This window comes from Mandrillus leucophaeus, unplaced genomic scaffold, assembly GCF_000951045.1.
Source record: "Mandrillus leucophaeus isolate KB7577 unplaced genomic scaffold, Mleu.le_1.0 Scaffold86, whole genome shotgun sequence".
NCBI classification, from domain to species: Eukaryota; Metazoa; Chordata; class Mammalia; order Primates; family Cercopithecidae; genus Mandrillus; species Mandrillus leucophaeus.
The window spans coordinates 3655377-3675435 of record NW_012109363.1 but is presented as its reverse complement, the minus strand read 5'-3'; the positions used below and the strand labels follow the sequence as shown (position 1 = coordinate 3675435).

The following is a 20059-nucleotide window of genomic DNA, read 5'->3' as shown; positions in this document are numbered from 1 at the left end:
ATGTCTTAATACATAGTAACCTAACAGCTACATATTTAGGTAAACGCAATATGTACTAATTATAACAAATTCACACTAGCCATGCTGTATTTGGAACTGAGCCCAATCTCTCTCCCCCATGGCAAGACCTTACCGTTGCAGTTGTCTCTATATCTATAGTGATGGGCCTGAATAAAGCCTGCCTTATGGTGCTTTAGCAACTGTCACTGAATAATTTTTTCTTTAACATCTTTTTGGACTATCCACGGCCACTTCTTGATCCCAATTTGAACATAAGAAACTTGTAGAAGTTCTTCTAAACTCAGTGCAAAACATACTTCCTGACGCCATCAAGCAGATTTTGAGATCCCTTCCTAAGGTGTATTTCACACTTCCAAAGGTGTTCGTTTTCATGTCTGCCACATTTTTATTATTTTTTTTTAGAGGTCACCAAACCTTTTCTGTACAGGTGAAGATAATAAGCATTTGAAGCGGCCGGGCGTGGTGGCTCACGCCTGTAATCCCACCACTTTGGGAGGCTGAGGTGGGTGGATCATGAGGTCAGGAGATTGAGACCATCCTGGCCGACGTGGTGACACCTGGTCTCTACTACAAATACAAAAATTATCTGGGTGTGGTGCATGCCTTTAATACCAGCTACTGGGGAGGCTGAGGCAGGAGAATCAATCACTTGAACCAGGGAGTTGGAGGTTGCAGTGAGCCAAGATCGCACCACTGCATTCCAGCCTGGCAACCGAGTGAGACTCCGTCTCAAAAATAAATAAATAAATAAAAATAAAATAAAAATAATAAAGATTTTTAAAAATACACATTCAAGGCTACATGGGCCACATACATGGCTGCTATTACATGTTCTTTGTCTGATTTTATTTTTTGTTATTGTTGCTGTTGTTTATACTCCAGATATTCCAAATTTAAGCATTACTCTTAGATTAAGGGATATGCATACATACAAAACATGTCCAATTTGTTGTACCAATTATCATTTGTTCACCCCTGGTGTATTTCAGGTCAGTCTTCAAGGTTACCTGTGAACTACCTTAGGAAAGGGACTTTTTCATTTTTATTTATTTGTGTCTCCTGGTTTCTAAGGTAGTATTTGGAATACTAGGAGTGGTCAAAAAATGCTGAACTAATGTTTAAAATGAACTAAATATAGCATTTCACTACTGCTATGGCTGAATAAGCTACTATCAGACAGACATTCTGTATATAGTTATTTAGTTCTGGATAACATATAAAAAGCAAGTACCTAAAGGGTCTAGGTATGGAGCAAAAACAGCATCCTCCAGGAAAGGGAGGGAGGCACAGGGAAGAAGGCACAGCATGAGATGAAGTTTCCAGTTTTACAGCATTTAGCCTGAGGTCAGGCTGAAGTCTGCCTCATAGAGGATGGATAAAACTCTGCTAGAAAACCACAGTTGTTCTGATTTGAAAAGCCATATAATGGAGTTTAGAATGTACACAGTAATCACGGGAAAAAAAATGAGAGAGTGGGGAGAATCCTCAGTTCTGTAAACAAACTCAGTTCAGTTTGAAATTCAGAATTTTCCCTGAACTATGACCTGTGAGGGATAGACTAAAAGTAGCCACGCTAAGAATAAAATAACTGAGCTAAAATTTGAGCTGCCACCCAGAAGACAGAATTTGCAGTTTAAGCCCAATAAAGTTAATCTCCAAATACAATGAAAATATGAGAACTCTTTAGCAGAACATAACAGAATTCAGAGCCCGTTTCACATAATATTCAAATTGTTCAGTTCATAATTCAAATTTATACAATGAAGAAACATAAAACATTGAACTATTGTCAAGAGAAAAGATGATCAGCAGAGACTTATCTCAAGTTAACCTAGAACTTGAAATTATAGATAAGACTTTTAAAGCAGCTACTATAACTATGCTCAGCAAAGTAAAAGAAAGTTATTTGCAAAGCATGCAAAAATGTAGAACTGTGGAAGATAAATGGAAGTTATATTTTTAAAAAACAAATTGAAAATGTTATAACTAAAACCTACTTAGATAAAAGTTTTACTTGATATCCTTCAAATGAGAACAAAACTGATAAAAGAAAGAGCTGACAGACTCAATGAGAGTTCAATAGAAATTATGTAATCCGAAAAAGAGACAGAACAGAAGTAGAGCTTCAGAGTCAAGTAGATTATATCAAAGGACTAATATACTGATAAGTGGAGTGCTAGAAAGTGGAGAAAGGGTGTAATAGAAAAAAATGGAAAAGTAGTAGCAAAAAATGAACCCAATTTGGAGAAAGACATGAATTGTAATTTCAAGAAGTTCAGCAAACATCAAACAGCATTTATATGAAGAAAGTCACTCCTTTGCACATCACTGTCAGATTGCAGCATATCAGAAATAAAGACAAAATCTTGAAACCAGCAAGAGAAAGACAACACGTCTTTCTGGGGAAATTTATACGACTGGGGAACAGAAATTTATACAACTATTAACATTGCATTAGAGATCATGTGAGCCAGAAGAGAGGAGAACATCATCAGTCATCATCTTTTCTTAAAAAATACAGAAAATGGACCAGGTGCAGTGGCTCACCCCTGTAATCCCAGCACTTTGGGAGGCCGAGGTGGGTGGATCATGAGTCAGGAGATCAAGACCATCCTGGCTAACATGGTGAAACCCTGTCTCCACTAAAAATATGGAGCTTGCAATGAGCCAAGATCGCACCACTGCACTCCAGCCTGGGTGACAGAGCAAGACTCTGTCGCAAAAAAAAAAAAAAAAAAAGAAAAGAAAAAAGAAAATTGGTGAACCCAGAATTTATATGCAGCAAAATGCAGCAAAAAATAGCCTTCAAGAAGGAAGACTAAATAGACTTGCAGATAAAAGAAAACTGAAGTAAATTTTTGCCACAGATCTATACTAGAAAAGTTGGTAAAAGTTCTTTAGTTTGAATGAAATTGTAACACATGAAAAACTGAACCTCTAACAAAAGGGAGAGATAAGAAATGATAAATAAATGAATAAACTAAAACATTATATTTTCACATAAGATACATATAAATGTTTAAAGTCAAAATTATAGTTATGCATCATGGGATTAATAATCTATATAAATATATAAATATATGTATATGGCAAATTTGCACAAATAAGTAGTATCTGTAAGTGAACTTACTGCAATGTTTTTACATTTTACGTACAATGACATGGTATTAACTATAAATAATAACTTAATTAATTGTAAATATATGCTGCAATTTCTAAAATGAAAATTAAATCTAATGTAGAGAGTCATTGTTACAAATTTAACAGATTAATAAGAAGCCAGTAGGGAAAGTGAAAAATAAAGTAAGCCAAAGATCAAAGGAAAAAGGATAGTAACAGAGGAGATAAACAGAAATGAAATAATTCCAACCATACGAATCATAACATTTAATGTAATGTTAATAGGAATGGTAACATTAACATTAAATGTTAACCTACTAAAAAAGAATAGGCCGGGCACGATGGCTCACACCTGTAATCCCAGCACTTTGGGAGGCTGAGGTGGGCGGATCATGAGGTCAGGAGATCGAGACCATCCTGGCTAACACGGTGAAACCCCGTCTCTACTGAAAATACAAAAAAAAAAAAAAATTAGCCGGGCATGGTGGCACGTGCCTGTAGTCCCAGCTACTCGGGAGGCTGAGGCAGGAGAATCGCTTGAACCTGGGAGACGGAGGTTCCCTCTGGGAACCGAGTGCAGTGAGCTGAGATTGCGCCACTGCACTCCAGCCAGGGTGACAGAGCAAGACTCTGTCTCAAAACAAACAAACAAACAAAAACAAGCAAACAAACAAACAAAAAGAATAACATTAACATTCAATGTTAATGTTAACATTCCTATTGGAAATCAGAGATTATTAGAATGCATTAAAAATCAGGACCAAACTAATTTCCATCTTACAAAAGACACATTTTAAATGTAAAGACACAGATATGTTGAAAGGAAATGAATAAAAGAGTAGTATCTTATTTATATAATAAACATAAGAAGGCTGGAATAGCTGTGTTAATATCAGATAACAAACTGCAAAATACACAAATGATTGGCCCAAAGATACGTTTCAAAAAATCAAACAAATCCAAACATTGGCAATTACATAACATACTCTAAAATGATTCATGACTCAAAGAAGAAATCCCAGAAGAAATAAGAAGATATTTTGAAATGAATAATAAAAAAAATCAAGACTTTTGAGATGTATCTAAATGAAGACTTGAGAAAAATGCTGTGACTTCAATATTTTAAATACTTAGAAAATATTAAACATTTCTATAACCAGAGAAAAATAAACACCCAATAAGAAGAAAAAAGAAAATTATACAAATGATAAAGGAGATCAGTGAAATAAATAGACAACCAATTACAATTATTCACAAAGCTAAAGAAAAGATCAGGCCAGGCATGATGGCTCACTCTCATAATCCTGGCACTTTGGGAGGCCAAGGCAGAATTGCTTGAGCCCTGGAGTTCGAGACCAGTCTGGGCAATGTGGTGAAAACCCATCTTTACATAAAGGGTTTTAAAAAACAAACCAGGCGTGGTGGCACATGCCCATGTCTCAGCTACTCAGGAGGATGAGGTGGGAGGATGCCTAGAGACTGGGAGGTTGAGGCTGCAACAGCCGTGATTGCACCACTGCACTCCAGCCTGGGAAACACAGTAGGACTCCGTCTCAAAAACAAAAAATAAAAATAAAAATAACTAACTAAATAAAAGGTCAACAATTGATAGTCCCTTCTAGATTGGTAATATAAGAAGAAAAACCCAAATTACCAATGTTAGAAATTTTAAAAAGAGTTATCACTCAATAAATTATTACTTTTTAAAATAATTATAATATTATAAAACACTTTATGCCAAATATGGGGCAACTTAACTGAAATAGACATTTTTCTTGAAAACTGTAATTTAAAACTGATACATAATAGAATAGAAACTTTGACTAACCCCTTATCAATACATTTGAATTTGTTATAAAACCTCTTTCCTACACATACACACAAATATGCTCAAGGCACATATAGTTTCACTTGTAAATTCTATCAAACACTTTGAATATAAATAACATCTTTTAGAAAATATAGGAGAAAATATTTCCCAACTCAGGATCCCAACATAATCTATTATCAAAATTTGATAAATCTATCATAAAAACTAAAATTTTAGTTTTTTTGGGAATAGCCATCAGTAACATAATTTAAAAAACCCTTACGATATTGACAAATTTAATGCAGTAATTTACTGTAAAATAATATATAATGTATAATGATCAAAAATGGATTCAGACAGAATACTTGCAGCAAACTTTTCAAGGAACTTTCTTAATCTGATAAATAAACAGCAAATCTACAGGTACTGTCGTATTAATCATTTAATACTGAATACTTTCCCTTTAAGATCAGGAAAAGTGTAAGGTTGCCCTCACTCCTTCTAGTAAAATTGTAATGAAGGTCCTAGCTATTGTCATAAAATAAAGTATAGAAATAAAATAAATAATAATCAGAGAGGAAGATAAAAATATCAGTATTTTCAGATGACAAGATGGTAAATTTCCTAGATTTCTAAGTACTCTCTATAAAACAATCAATAAATTCATTTACTAATGCTTCTCAAACCCAAAGCCTAAATAAAATAATCCATTTTGCTTTTCTATTATAGATGCAAATCATAGAAAAATGAAATAATAAAAAAATTCAGCTTATATAACGACCAAAACTAGTAAATATATGGAAATAAATTTAACAAGACGGGTGAGAGCTCCACATTGTAAACTTTAAAACATGTTGATCAACATTAAAGAAGACGAGTTATAAGGTAAATACTCAACACTATTGAGATGTTAGTTCTCTCCAAACTTATCTATAGATTCAATACGTTAAAATGAAATTCAATAAAATTCCAGCAGGCCTTTTAATAGAAATTGCCAAGGTGATTCTAAATTTTGTAAGGAAATGCAAAGGACCTAGAATAAATAAACAATTCTGATTAGAAGAGTTACACATTGTGCCTTTAAGGTATACTAAAAAACTGCAGTAATCAAGGTAGTTTGGCCATGACTTACAGACTGTACATAGATCAATAAGATAGAATAGAAAGCCGATAAACAGTCATTTGATTTTGGCCAAAGGTGCCAAAGTAATCCAATAGCACCAGAAAGACAATTCATCAAAATGGACTGGAATAATTGGCTGTAAATATGGAAAAACAAGAATATCGACTTCTCCAGCAAATCACACCCACACATACACACATACACACACACACACACACACTCACACGTATATGCACATACACAAATTTAAGGTCATAACAGACCAAAACTAAAAGCTAAAGTTATGAAGAGCTTAGAAGCAAACATACAATATCTTTGTGATTTGCAGTTAGGCAATGTTTCTTAGGTCCTAGAAAGTGATGAACATAAAGAAAGAAACTGATAAATTGAAATTTATTTAAAATTATAACTTTTTACTTGTTAAAAGACACAATTTAAAAAAAAATGAATTAAAAGGTCACAGACAGGAACAAAGCATAACAAGAACTATATTTGACTAAGGACTGGTCTCCAAATTATATGGTGGCTCATGCCTGTAATCCTATCACTATGGGAGACCAAGGTGGGTGAATCGCCTGAGCTCAGGAGTTCAAGACCAGACTGGCCAACACGGTGAAACCCCATCTCTACTAAAATACAAAAAATTTGCCGGACATTGTGGCGGATGCCTGTTGTCCCAGCTACTGGGGAGGCTGAGGTACGAGAATCACTTGAGTCCAGGAGGCAGAGGTTGCAGTGAGCCAAGATCACGCCACTCTACTCTAGCCTGGATGACAGAGCAAGAAAAAAAAAATCTCCTCCAACTCAATAATAGCAGTACAAATAACCCAATAAAAAAGGATAAATATTTAAAGGTAAAAAATATATAAAAATGATAAAATAAGCACATACATGAGTTTTCAACAGGAAACAGAACATTTAATAAAAATTAAATATTACAACTAACCAACTACTATAGCTAAAATTTTTTTAAGTGACAATATAAAATGATGAAGAATACATACAGCAGCTAGTATTGTCATACGTTGCTGGTAGTTACTAAAATTTTACAAACACCTTGGAAAAGAATCTGTCAGATTTCTATGAAACTAAACATATACATATCCTGTGACTCAGGAGTATCACTCCTTGGTGTTCACCAAAGAGAAATGAAAACATATGTTTGTAAAAAGGCTGTGCATGAATGCTCATAGAAGTTTTACTAATGATAGCCAAACACTGAAAACAGCCCACATGTCTATCAATAGGAGAATGGATGAATGAACTGCATTATGTTTATTCAACAGAATACTACCAGAAAATAAAGCAAACTTTTTATAAATGCAGCAACGTGAATGAATCTCAGTATCAGTATGCTAAAATTTAAAAGTCTTACACAAAAGAGTACATGTAGTATGATTCTCATTTTAAAACTTTTCAGAATGGACAAAAGTAATCCATGGCAAAAAAAAACTTCCAAGGACAGATTTTGAGAGGAGGTGGCTAAGAAGAAGCGTGAAGAACTTTTCTGGGTGATAGTTCTGTATTTTTATAGGAGTTTTATAGGTATGGGCATTTGCCAGAACTCAATGGATGGACCCAGCAATTCCACTTCTGGGTGTTTATGTAAAAGATTTGGAATCACTATGTGGAAAAGATGTCTCCTCCCCATGTTCATTGCAACAATATTCACAATAGCCAAATTATGGAATCAACCATCAGCAGATGAATAGATAAAGAGAATATGGTAAAGATACACAATGGAATGATGTTCAGCCTTAAAATAGAAGAAAATTCTGTCATTTATGACAACATGTATGGAATTGGAGAACATTATGCCAAATGAAAAAAGCCAGGCAACGGAAGACAAATACTGCATTATCTCGTTGATATGTGGAATCTAGAAAAATTGAACTCATAGAAGCAGAGAGTAAAATGGCGGCTACCAGTGACTGGAGCTGTAGGAAAAAGGGGGAGATGATGGTCAAAGGGTACAAAGCCCAAGTTACATGGGATGAATAAGTTAGTTTGTGTTTTATTGAGATCCATTGCATAGCACGATGAATTTACTTAATAATAGTGTGTTTTACGATACAAAATCTTATTGAGTAAATTTCAAATGTTTTCACCACAAAAAAAATAAGTATTTGAGGTGATAGATATGTTAATTAGCTTGATTTAATTATTTCACATTGTATTCATTAATCATAACATCACTTTGGCCACATAAATATATACAATCATAGTCTGTCAAATTACAATAAATGAATACATGCATGCATACATACCTACATAAAATTCAACAAATATGTAGATGCACATTTAAGATTTATGCATTTCATTTTATGAAAATGTTACACAAATAAAAAATTAATTGTAAACCTATATATTAGGCTGGGTGGAGTGGCACACGCCTGTAATCCTAGCACTTTGAGGGCCAAGGCAGGAGGATTGCTTGAACCAAAGAGTTTCAGACCAGCCTGGATAACATGGTGAAATGCCATCTCTGCAAAAATACAATTAGCTGGGTGTGGTGACATGGGCCTGTAGTTGCAGCTACTTGGGAGAATGAGGTGGGAGGATCACCTGAGCCCAGGAGGTTGAGAGCAAGGCTACAGTGAGCCGTTATTGTGCCACTGCACTCCAGCCTGGGTGACAGAGTGAGGCTGTATCTCAAAACAATCAAACAAACAAACCAAAAACAAATACTAAACTCGAATGCTAAGCTTGTTCATGTATTGAGAGGAAAGCAAACTGATGTCTGTAATATAATTTGAAATGCATAAAAATAACATGGAAGATGAATGGATTGATCGATGGATGAATAGATAGAGGAGGAAGATGATATAAAACAGAAATAGTAAAATATGAATGAATATGTGTATGTATGTGTACCTTAATGGGTCTATGGGTATATGTATATGTTAGTGGGTATATGGATTTTTTCAATTCTGCCCTGTGTGTTAAAATTTTATCATAGTAAACTTTTTGGGAACATTAACTAGATGCAACAGGTAAATAGAATATAATTATTTTGTGGTTGTTTTGAAAGAGCAAATATAAATTGTATAATAAATTGCTTGGTTGTATAGCAGATTCTAAATTAATATTTCTGGGGAGTCATATACATATACAAATAAAACTCTTCATCTATTAATAGATTTATTATAGCGAACAGAAAGTTGACCCAATCAATGTTTCCACGGAATGAATATACAATCTGATTTGACATTGTTGTCATAGAAAAATTCATCACTATTTCTCAACATGAGTTTATAAAATAAGTATGTATTTTTATCAAAACCAAGCTGAATGAAACTTAGAGGGGAAACGTTGGAAAGTGTGGTCATGGAGAAAAAGACAAATAGAAATCTAAATAAGATCAGTTTCTGTTTATTACTGTGTTATGAAAACATCCAATTACGTAATATTCACAGGTTTGGAGGCTCTGTGGTATGCATTAAATTAATTTACTTTGTAGAACTGAGGGAATGAGGCAGTGTTGCCTGTTACACACATTGAAATTAGATTAAACTGCTCTGTGTGTGCGCAACCCAATAACAGGCCACGCCAGGCTGATTAGCAGGATCAAGCAATGGCTAGTACAATGAAATTGACTCAGAGGCCTAGGCAGCCTGGGGGAATTGTGAAAGCAACTTGAAACTCCTCAGTCAGACCACCTGCATCATCGTGTGCTTATGAGTATTGTGACCCTGGACAAGTTATCTTTTCAGTGCACCTATGATTCTTCCTCAGTAAAGTGCAAATTAAACAGTATCTGTCTTATTTACATTTTTCAGGAATTAAAAAGCAACTTAGGGAAAGAGAAATCTCTCAATAAATGTTAGCTTCTTTCATGCTGAGAAGGTAAAAATATGCAGAGTCTAAATATATTATCAGTATAGTTATGGAATTAAGTTTATTATTCTGCACGTGTGTGTGTCTGTGTGTGTGTGTGTTGTTATTTACTTTTAGCTAATAGACCAGAGTCTCAATTCCCCAGCAGTATCACTCTTTCTTTCTACTTAGCATTTGACAGCTCCTCATCCTTTTAATATTTGGGACTCTGAGACAGAGCTATTATGTGTAGAAATGGGCCAATGGAGAAACAATGAAAATTAAACAGCAGCAACAAGAGAGATTATTTTGAAGAATGCCTTGAAGAAAGTTATAGGCATTGCAATTACAGTATTTGGCTACACAAGACGTCTTGACAAAGCAAATGCTCTACAGTTCGTAGTTTACTCTGCAATGGAACTTGGTTTGATATCTAGTTTACACAACTTAGAAGTCACTTTAAAAACCATGTTTTTCAAATTTCTTTTGTTCCACTGATTCCCAACACAGTGATGTATTAACCCTGTTCTTAGAGTGACTATATGGAGTTCAAAAAACTCCAAGTATCCAAAGTAGGGAGTTATTTAGGAGTGGGAGAAGAAGAGCGGCATCTATGATTGCCTTTAAGCTTTTGAGATGTGATTGGCTTACACATGAAGAGCTTTTATTTGAAGAGGAAAAATTCAGATTACATACAAGTAACAATGACTTGAGGAATCCACTTCACTGGCAGTTTTTACGAAAATTGGGATACCATAGTTACTAAAATCTATAAGGTACTGGAATCACAATAGAACTTACCTGGATCTTAGAAGATGAAGGACTAAGGTTTTTCTATTTAGTTTTATTTCATACATCAATTCTTCTTCATATGTTTCCTGAAAAACAAGAGGCATCACATGACTTCAACATGGGCTCATTTAGTGTGTACTGGAGCAAGCAGTGCTTTGGGTGGACGTTCCCTATCTCCAATCCGCCCAGCAGTCCTTTCAGCCAAAAGGCAAAATACTGATAGAGATGAATTGAAAGAGAACTAATACTAGAAGGAAGATTTTACAAACCTCCTTCTAGCTATATTTTAGAACTGATTTCTTCTAGTTGTATTTATATTAGAATAAAATATAAATATATTCAGTTATATTTATTCTTTTATATTTTATATTATTGGTTATATTTTATAGTTTATATTATTAGTTATATTTATATTATAGCTATTTATATTATAATATGGCATATTATAGTTTAATATAATTATAAATAATATATAGCATATTATATATAGTTTCTAGTTATAAAATATAATACAATGGAAAATGCAGATTCTCTCCTCATCCAAGGATACACCATTTACCATATGTCCATGCAGCAGCCCTATACACAGATATCCTGTTCACGCATTTTTAAAACAATTTTTATACATACTGTTTTTTCATCTACTTTCCACTCAATGATAAATCATGACTATTTCCTATTTTAATAAATTTTTCATAGTCTGTGTCTTTAGGCAGCTAAGCACAATGTGAGTGAAACTTCATTTATTTAATCTATATTTACTATGAGAAATTTGGTTTGGGGTATTCCTTGTAGTTGGACAGAGCTGCATTTTCAATGACATGAAAAAAAAATGTAAAGCTTTTGATAAATATTGCCAAACTATCATGAAGAAAGGAAGTGGACATATTTAGAACTTCACCATCAATTTATAGCAGTTTCTGTTTCCTCGCCTTCTTACCAGTAATAGCTATTATGATTAATACAAATATTTCAGACAATGAATTGATAACTTATTGTGATAAATTGTTTTCCTGGATGATCATTCACATCAATATTTTTCCTTTATTTATTGAGTTATTTGTAGTTTTCAAATGGATTCTGATTCATGTTCTTTCACCATTTTCTTTTGTGGTATCTTATTTCTTCATGCTTCATAAAAATTCTCTATAATTTAAGATTCACAGTTGTTGGTCATACGTGTTGCACATTTGTTTGAGATGACTGTCCATTCATTTATTCAATGCCTGCTATTTCAGGCACAGTAATATGGAAAATACAATGGTGTAGAAGGTGGAGGTCTCTGCCCTCATGGAAGCCCCTGCTTGGCAGAGAAAAACACTGGATAACCAAGCACACATAGTGGAGTGTAATGAGCATTATAACAGGAGAGGTGCGAGTACTGTGCCAGGAATATTGCAAGAAGTTGGGGGTGGGGGCAGGGAACAGTACATGCCAAGGCCCTGAGCCAGGAAGGAACATGACACATTTGAAGAACAAAGAGAGGATCAATATTGCTGGAAAATCAAATGGAAGTTGAATAGAAATGAAATGACAAGGTGGGAAGGAGTAAATCATGCACAACCTAGTAAGTCAAGGATTTGGGCCTTATCCTAAGGACAAAGAGAAGCTAAATATCTAGGCAGAAACGTATGGTAGCAAGCATGGTGTTTTAGTACTTTACTTATTATAGATAATGGATAAGCAAAACTCAGTACTGTAGCCAGGAAAACCATTTAAGGCTATTGATGAATGCAGGTGATTTGAGCAGAGGAGTAACGAGTAGATAACTTTAAAAGACATTTACATGCTATTTTTTTGTTGTTGTTATACTTTAAGTCCTAGGGTACATGTGCACAATGTGCAGGTTTGTTACATATGTATACATGTGCCATGTTGGTGTGCTGCACCCATTAACTCGTCGTTTACATCAGGTATATCTCCTAATGCTATCCCTCCTCCCTCCCCGCTCCCCACAATAGGCCCCGGTGTGTGATGTTCCCCTTCCTGTGTCCAAGTGATCTCATTGTTCAATTCCCACCTATGAGTGAGAACATGTGGTGTTTGGTTTTCTGTTCTTGTGGTAGTTTGCTGAGAATGATGGTTTCCAGCTGCATCCATGTCCCTACGAAGGACACGAACTCATCTTTTTTTATGGCTGCATAGTATTCCATGGTGTATATGTGCCACATTTTCTTAATCCAGTCTGTCACTGATGGACATTTGGGTTGATTCCAAGTCTTTGCTATTGTGAATAGTGCTGCAATAAACATACATGTGCATGTGTCTTTATAGCAGCATGATTTATAATCCTTTGGGTATATCCCCAGTAATGGGATGGCTGGGTCGAATGGTATTTCTAGTTCTAGATCCTTGAGGAATCACCACACTGTTTTCCACAATGTTTGAACTAGTTTACAGTTCCACCAACAGTGTAAAAGTGTTCCTATTTCTCCACATCCTCTCCAGCACCTGTTGTTTCCTGACTTTTGAATGATTGTCGTTCTAACTGGTATGAGATGGTATCTCATTGCGGTTTTGATTTGCATTTCTCTGATGGTGAGTGACAATGAGCATTTTTTCATATGTCTGTTGGCTGTATGAATGTCTTCTTTTGGGAAGTGTCTGTTCATATCCTTTGCCCACTTTTTGGTGGGGTTATTTGTTTTTTTCTTGTAAATTTGTTGGTTCTGGGTATTGGCCCTTTGTCAGATGAGTAGATTGCAAAAATTTTCTCCCATTCTGTAGGTTGCCTGTTCACTCTGATAATAGTTTCTTTTGCTGTGCAGAAGCTCTTTAGTTTAATTAGATCCCATTTGTCAATTTTGGCTTTTGTTGCCATTGCTTTTGGTGTTTTAGACATGAAGTCCTTGCCCATGCCTATGTCCTGAGAATCTACAAGGCTCAGTGATAGTTAGATGATGTAAGAGACAGTAGTCAAGACTAAGCCCAGATTTCTGATTTGTTTAACTTGTAGAGCTATGCTACTATAGCAAGGAGGATCTGAAGAGGGGCAACTATGAAGTCGGGAAGGAGAGTTTTGTATTTGCTCAATGTTAAGTGTGCATAAGTTAAGGCTGTTTTGACTGCAAGTTGAACAATAAAATCACAGTTTTATCATAAAGACATAGAATTCCCAGGCGGAGAGCCAAGAAACTAAGCTAGGTACTTAATCAGGTAGAAAGCGTTTGGTCACATTTTGCAACATGATGAGTTGTGTGTGTAGAGGTGTGTATGTGTGTGTGTCTGCGTGTATGTGTACATGCATGTATGGGTGTAATGGAACTTTTTGGAAATTCAAATGTGGATTTTATATTAACAAATATTAAAAGATTATTGTTAATATTGTCAATATTGTTAATATATTTTAAATTGTGTCATTAATATTGTTTTTAATAAGAATTTGGTTTTTAATTTTTATTTTGGAATCATTTTAGGTTTATAGAAAAGCTGGAAAGATAGTGCAGAGTTCCACATACTCTGCACTCAGGTTTCCCTGTTTATTAACATCTGACATTACTATAGTCTATTTGTCACAACGAATGAGAGCCCAGATTCATATATTATTATTAATTAAAGTGTATAGTTATTCAGGTTTTCATAGTTTTTCCCTAATGTACTTTAACTCTTTCAGGATCTGATCCCAGATCCCACACTACATTTAGTTGTCATGTCTCCTTAGCCTCCTCAAGTCTCTCAGTTTCTCAGGTTTTTATTTTTTTATTTTTTATGATCTGGACCTTTATGGGGAGTATCTGTCAAGCATTTTGTAGGATGTCTTACAATTTGTTTTTGTTCTGATGTTTTTCTCATGCTTAGACTGATGTTATGGATTTTGAGGTGAGAACCACAATAGAAAATGCCATTTTATTACACCCTATGAGCCACAGGACTTAACAAGTGTTAAACTTGGTCACGTGGCTGAGGTGGTGTTACCATCTTTCTCTCTGTAAAATTACTCTTTCCCCCCTTCAATACTGTACTCCCTGGAAGGAAGTCACCACCTACAGCCCACACTTAACGGATGGAGATTTAGGTTCCACCTCCTGGAGAGGATAGCATCTACATAAATTATTTGATTCTTCGCCCAGGAGAATTGTCCATTTTTTCCATTTATTTATTATAATTTATTCAATGATTTATTTAGATCAATATGGGCTCATGATATTTATTTATACTTCATGTTATAACACAAAACTGTTATTTATTTTGTTCTTCAAGTTATCCCAGCTTTGGGCATTGGGAGCTCTTTCTGTTGGCTTCTGAATTCTTTTGACAAGACCCCTTCAATGTGGTTTGAATTTTGTTTTGTCTGTTTGAGCACGTTCTGGTACTACAAGAAGCTTTAGGTTCATTGTTTATATTTCTTGCCCTTATCCAAGCTTATCTGGCATATTCATAGTGATATTTTTATTTTATTTTATTTTATTTTATTTTATTGAGAGAGTCTTGCTCTGTTGCCCAGGCTGGAAGCCCAGTGGCATGATCTCAGCTCACTGCAACCTCTGCCTCCTGGGTTCAAGCAATTCTGCCACCTCAGCCTCTGGGGTAGCTGGGATTAGAGGTGCACGCCACCATGCCTGGCTAATTTTTGTAATTTTAGTAGAGATGGGGTTTCACCATGTTGGCCAGGCTGGTCTTGAACTCCTGGCCTTGAGTGATCTGCCCACCTTGGCCTCGCAAAGTGCTGGGGTTACAGGCGTGAGCCACTGCACCCAGCTATAATGAGATTTTTAACATCAGTCTTGATTAAGTCTTAAGACAGTAGTTGTGAGAAGAGCCCACCAGTGTATGCACAATGGGTGTTAGACAACTGGTGAAAGCCCCCTTAGCTGAGTACCAATCTTCAGCCAAGACAAAGTCTGAGACAGTGAGAAAAGAGTTGGATATTAAGAGAGAAATCTTTCAAAGAGAATTGTTGAAGAAAAATAGTTATGTATTACTTCCAAAGGAGAGGAGATGGAGAGTTGCTTTTTTATTTTAATCATCTCAAGTCATAGGAAAGAGATCTCAATGGGACTGTTTAAAAAATTAAAATGTATCTAATGTATGAATGAGAAACCCAACAAGTGAGAACCTGAAAAACTGGCTGTTCTAATGGTGGACAGAAGAAACTCACTGGGAAGGGTTGGGACTTCCATAGTACATTTGGACAAAGTGCCTGTCAATATTTTCCATGAGCTAAATTAAAGCCTAAGGCTTAAAAATCAAGTGCCTAATGAAAAATATCTAAGGACATTAATCTAATGTCTTTTATAACAGTGGAAATTGAAAACATCCTAATTTTCCAGCTTGTTCCCACTTATATATATTCTCTATTTTCTATAACAAGCATTTGTTACTTTTGAAAGTAATATTTCACATATTTTTATTTAATTTTTAAAATCTGAATAAATACCCTTCTAGGCAACAGACCAAGCAGGTCTTTGAGTTCCTCTGAAAGTTGTACATCTTTGCTGCAGACTCTACAAAACAAAACCTGCATACCAGACCTCTGGAAAGCAAAATGCTCAAGATGACATTCACCAGGCACTGGCTCAGAACAAATGAGGTTGTTATAAGTCAGCCTGAAAAGCCGTTGGTGGAATTCCATAAACTGGAAAATTTAGAATGGTATCCCCTAAACCTGAGCTTTACTCCTTTTTGTTTTCTAACCCACTGAGAGGTTGCTTATTCCTAAGCACATACTGTATGCTGAATGGGAATCCTTAGAAAAATTGAAACTCCTCTCTCCCTATTTGCTTTTGGTTGGAGCCAGAGACAACTGTCTACATGCCTGTGAAAGCAATGAGTCTTATTTACTAAATCAAAACCTGTACCTCTATGTCATCATCATGGGTGTGTCCAATATCTCGCTTCTGCATCAGAGGAAGCTTTTTAGGATGAACCAGTTGTTGACCCTCTACTCCAAGGATGACCTTTTCTACAAGGAAACATAGGGGAAAAATCAGTCTGACATTAACATTCATCCACAGCTGCTGAAAAACAGAATTGTTATAATACAGTTCATTTGCCCCCAATTAGCAGCCATGGACAGCAACACTATGAAATATTATTACCACTTTGCTGGCAAGGAAATTGACACTGATATTTACAAATCAGGAGAATATGAGGAAACTTGGAAAGGAGCCAAATAAATCAATGTCCCTCCATTTCCTCCATATTTTTGCCATGTTCTGCAGCTGTAATTTTATTTTTTATTTTATTTATTTATTTTTTTTGAGATAGTCTCACTCTGTCACCCAGGCTGGAGTGCAGTGGCACAATCTCAGCTCACTGCAACCTCTGCCTCTCCGGTTCGAGCGATTCTTCCACCTCAGCGTCCCGAGTAGCTGGGATTACAAGCACACGCCACCATGCCTGGCTAATTTTTGTATTTTTAGTGGAGACGGGGTTTCATCATGTTGGCCAGGCTAGTCTCAAACTCCTGACCTCAGGTGATCCGTCCGCCTCAGCCTCCCAAAGTGCTGGGATTACAGACATGAGCCACCATGCCCCACCTGCGGCTGTCATTTTATTATCCTCATGCTAACCTCTGGATTTTGTCTCCTGTCAAAGCCTGCACTGTTGGCCTGTTTCAATGTAAATTACTGAATTTGGTCTTCCAGGGATGTTTGCATTTAAAGTCTTACCTTCCATAGTTAAGTATAAGGCCTCTACCTGTTAAAGAATTTTGGTCCTGAATCAGTGCTAACCATAATCTTCCATTCATGACCTTAATAGTCATCTTTGAGGTGAGCCCTGCTTAATTAAGGTGTGGTACTTAAAGAACAATAAAGAGGAGAGGGCGGGGGCTTTTTGGAATATGCTCTGATTTGAATCAAAGCTTTACCAATTTATTAGTTGTGTGGTCACGAGTAGCATATCTAATCTCTCTGATCTGTAAATACTCATCTCATTTGCTTTATCTTGTAAAGTGGGGATATTAATTGCGAATTTTAAACACTTTAACATACAAAACAGCTAATGGCCAGCACAGTGCCTGCCATGCTGCAGGTATGCAGTACTTGTCCATTCCCTTCTCCTCCTTACTGTGGGTCAGAGTGTTCAAGAGTGATATGGCATTACACAGATGTGTGGACTCTCATGATTAGCCATAATCCAGTCGAAGCTCTCGGCAAAATCACCAATGCATAGTTAGTGTCTTTATCACTTACAATTTAAAGTTTGTGACTAACATGACCTCATAGCATAATAAGAAAGTCCTGATAAAAGGAGCAAGACATACCTTTAACCTGAAGAATGAGTAAAATCATCAAGAATATACACCCGGGAAGCATTCTGAGTGATTCTGGCAGAGGAGAGCACAAGTGCTTGAGAAAAGGTGTTCACCTTTCTTCCTCCTCGCTTCCACTGCAGGGATGAAGCACCTCACAGATAGGTGGGCAGTTTTGATCCAGCACAAGGAAGTGTTCCTTGAGGGAGTTACACAACATGCTAGGTGCTTGAGGCTAAAACCTGGAGGTTGAACATCATGTTCTAATTAAAGACGACGACTAAGGTGGTGGTGGTGAAGGTTGGCTAGACATAGATTCCTACTTCATGTCTAATATAAATTTGATACCAGATATCTGAAAATTTCAAAAGTGGGAAAAAATCAAGAATGTCTTAGGAAAAAAATGTTGAAAAATATTTATATATGCTCTGGTTGTTTGCCATATAAAAACTATAAGGAACATTTGTTAAAATAAATGAAAAATATTGAAAATTTATGTGGTATAAATCACATATTAAAATTAAAATATCCAAACTCCAGGAATGTATGCAATAAGTAATTAAAAGGTGAGAGTAAGTGTCCTTATAATATAGAACTCTTTCAAATAAATACAAAAAGGAGAATACTAACGGACAAATGTGCAAAAGGCCTGGATAATTCTACCTGTATGTCTGTGTTCTCTTGTTATGTTAGTAGAGTTATCTCAAGGCCAATATAATCTTTTTATCTTCATTTGAGATTCTATGTCTTGCCTGCATCTATATCTCTCTAATATTTCCAAAAACTGAACCAATCTATGTCAATGGACGCTTCCTTTTGATATTTAGACCCTCTACTCCAAGGATAACCTTTTCTACAAGGAAACATAAGGGGAAAAATCCATCTGACATTAACATTCATCCATTGTGATTGAAAAACAGAATTGTTCTCATACCTTTCACTTGCTCCCAGTTAGCAGCCAAGTATAGCAACATTATAAAATATAATCCCCACTTTGCAGGTGGGGAAATTGACACTGATATTTACAAATTGGGAAAATATAAGCAACCTTGGAAAGGAGGCAAAGAAATCAGAGTCCATTGGCTTAAAATGGGGCTAGCATTTTAAGTCAAGACAAAAGTCTCTCCTTTTTGAAAAATTCTCTCTATTCTATATCTCATATACCCCTACTATCACCTTTCTTCCCATTTCCTTTACAGCTAAATTTCTTACACAGTATTATCTGGACCTTTTATAATTTTCTTACCTCCAACTTGTCCTACCACATCCCAGTTCTAGCATCTGCCTTTATTATTCTACTGAAATGGTCAATATCTCCAGTGATTTTACGATTTCCAAGAGATATTTTGTTTCTCATCTCATTAGCCCTCTTGACAATTTTTGTCACTGTTGACCACATCCTTCCCCTTGAACTATTCTATTTAGCTCCCTTGTCACAATAGCCTTCTTAACTTCTTCCTGGTTCAGTGGCAACTTGTAGGCATATCCTCTTCTATGTAGCATTTAAATTTTTGAGTTCCTTGAGGTATTTATTCAATACCCTCTTTTCCCCCAATTATGCTTGTTCCAAAGCCATCTCATCTTCAGTTATGGTTTAATTATTGCTATGCTATACTTCACATTTTATATTTTTAGCCATTTGGGCAACAGATCTTTACAACGAAGTTTCTACTTAATGTCTTCAAGGGAAGGATCAAAGTCCCTGTAAAATCAATATGTGCAAGACTTAAAATACATTTCCCCCCAATTTGTCCTCTGTCTTGGCCAGCAGTGCCATCATCCCTTCAGCATTGCAATTCTGAAAGTCAGGATCATCATTGACATCCCTTATAATCAGTCCACCACTAAGTTTTTTTTTTTGCCTCCATTCTAGTCCAAGACATTCTTTGGTTACATTGCAACAAGTGTAATTATTTATTTATTTTATTATTTTTGAGATGCAGTCTCACTCTCTCACCCAGGTTAGAGTGCAGTGGTACAATCTCAGCTTACTGAAACCTCTGCCTCCTGGGTTCAAGCAATTCTCCTGCCTCAGCTTTCTGAGTAGCTGAGACTACAAGTGTGTGCCACCACACCGAGCTAATTTTTGTATTTTTAGTAAAGATGAGGTTTCACCATGTTGGCCAGGCTGGTCTCAAACTCCTGACCTCAAGTGATCCACCTGCCTCAGCTTCCCAAAATG

At 35.8% G+C, this 20059-nt stretch overlaps 1 protein-coding gene across 1 annotated transcript in view; it reads right to left on the bottom strand.

Moving 5' to 3' along the window:
* The window catches only part of ADAM7 (ADAM metallopeptidase domain 7), an 83662-nt gene extending 65542 nt beyond the window's left edge, over positions 1-18120 (bottom strand). Inside the window, exons 1-3 of the mRNA XM_011968853.1 lie at positions 17890-18120; positions 16481-16584; positions 10692-10768 (exon numbers count right to left, since the gene is read on the bottom strand). Of these exons, the coding sequence (XP_011824243.1) occupies positions 10692-10768; positions 16481-16584; positions 17890-17941 (233 nt within the window). The 5' untranslated portion in view covers positions 17942-18120. The remainder of the gene's footprint in view (positions 1-10691; positions 10769-16480; positions 16585-17889) is intronic.
* Positions 18121-20059: the final 1939 nt, after the last annotated feature.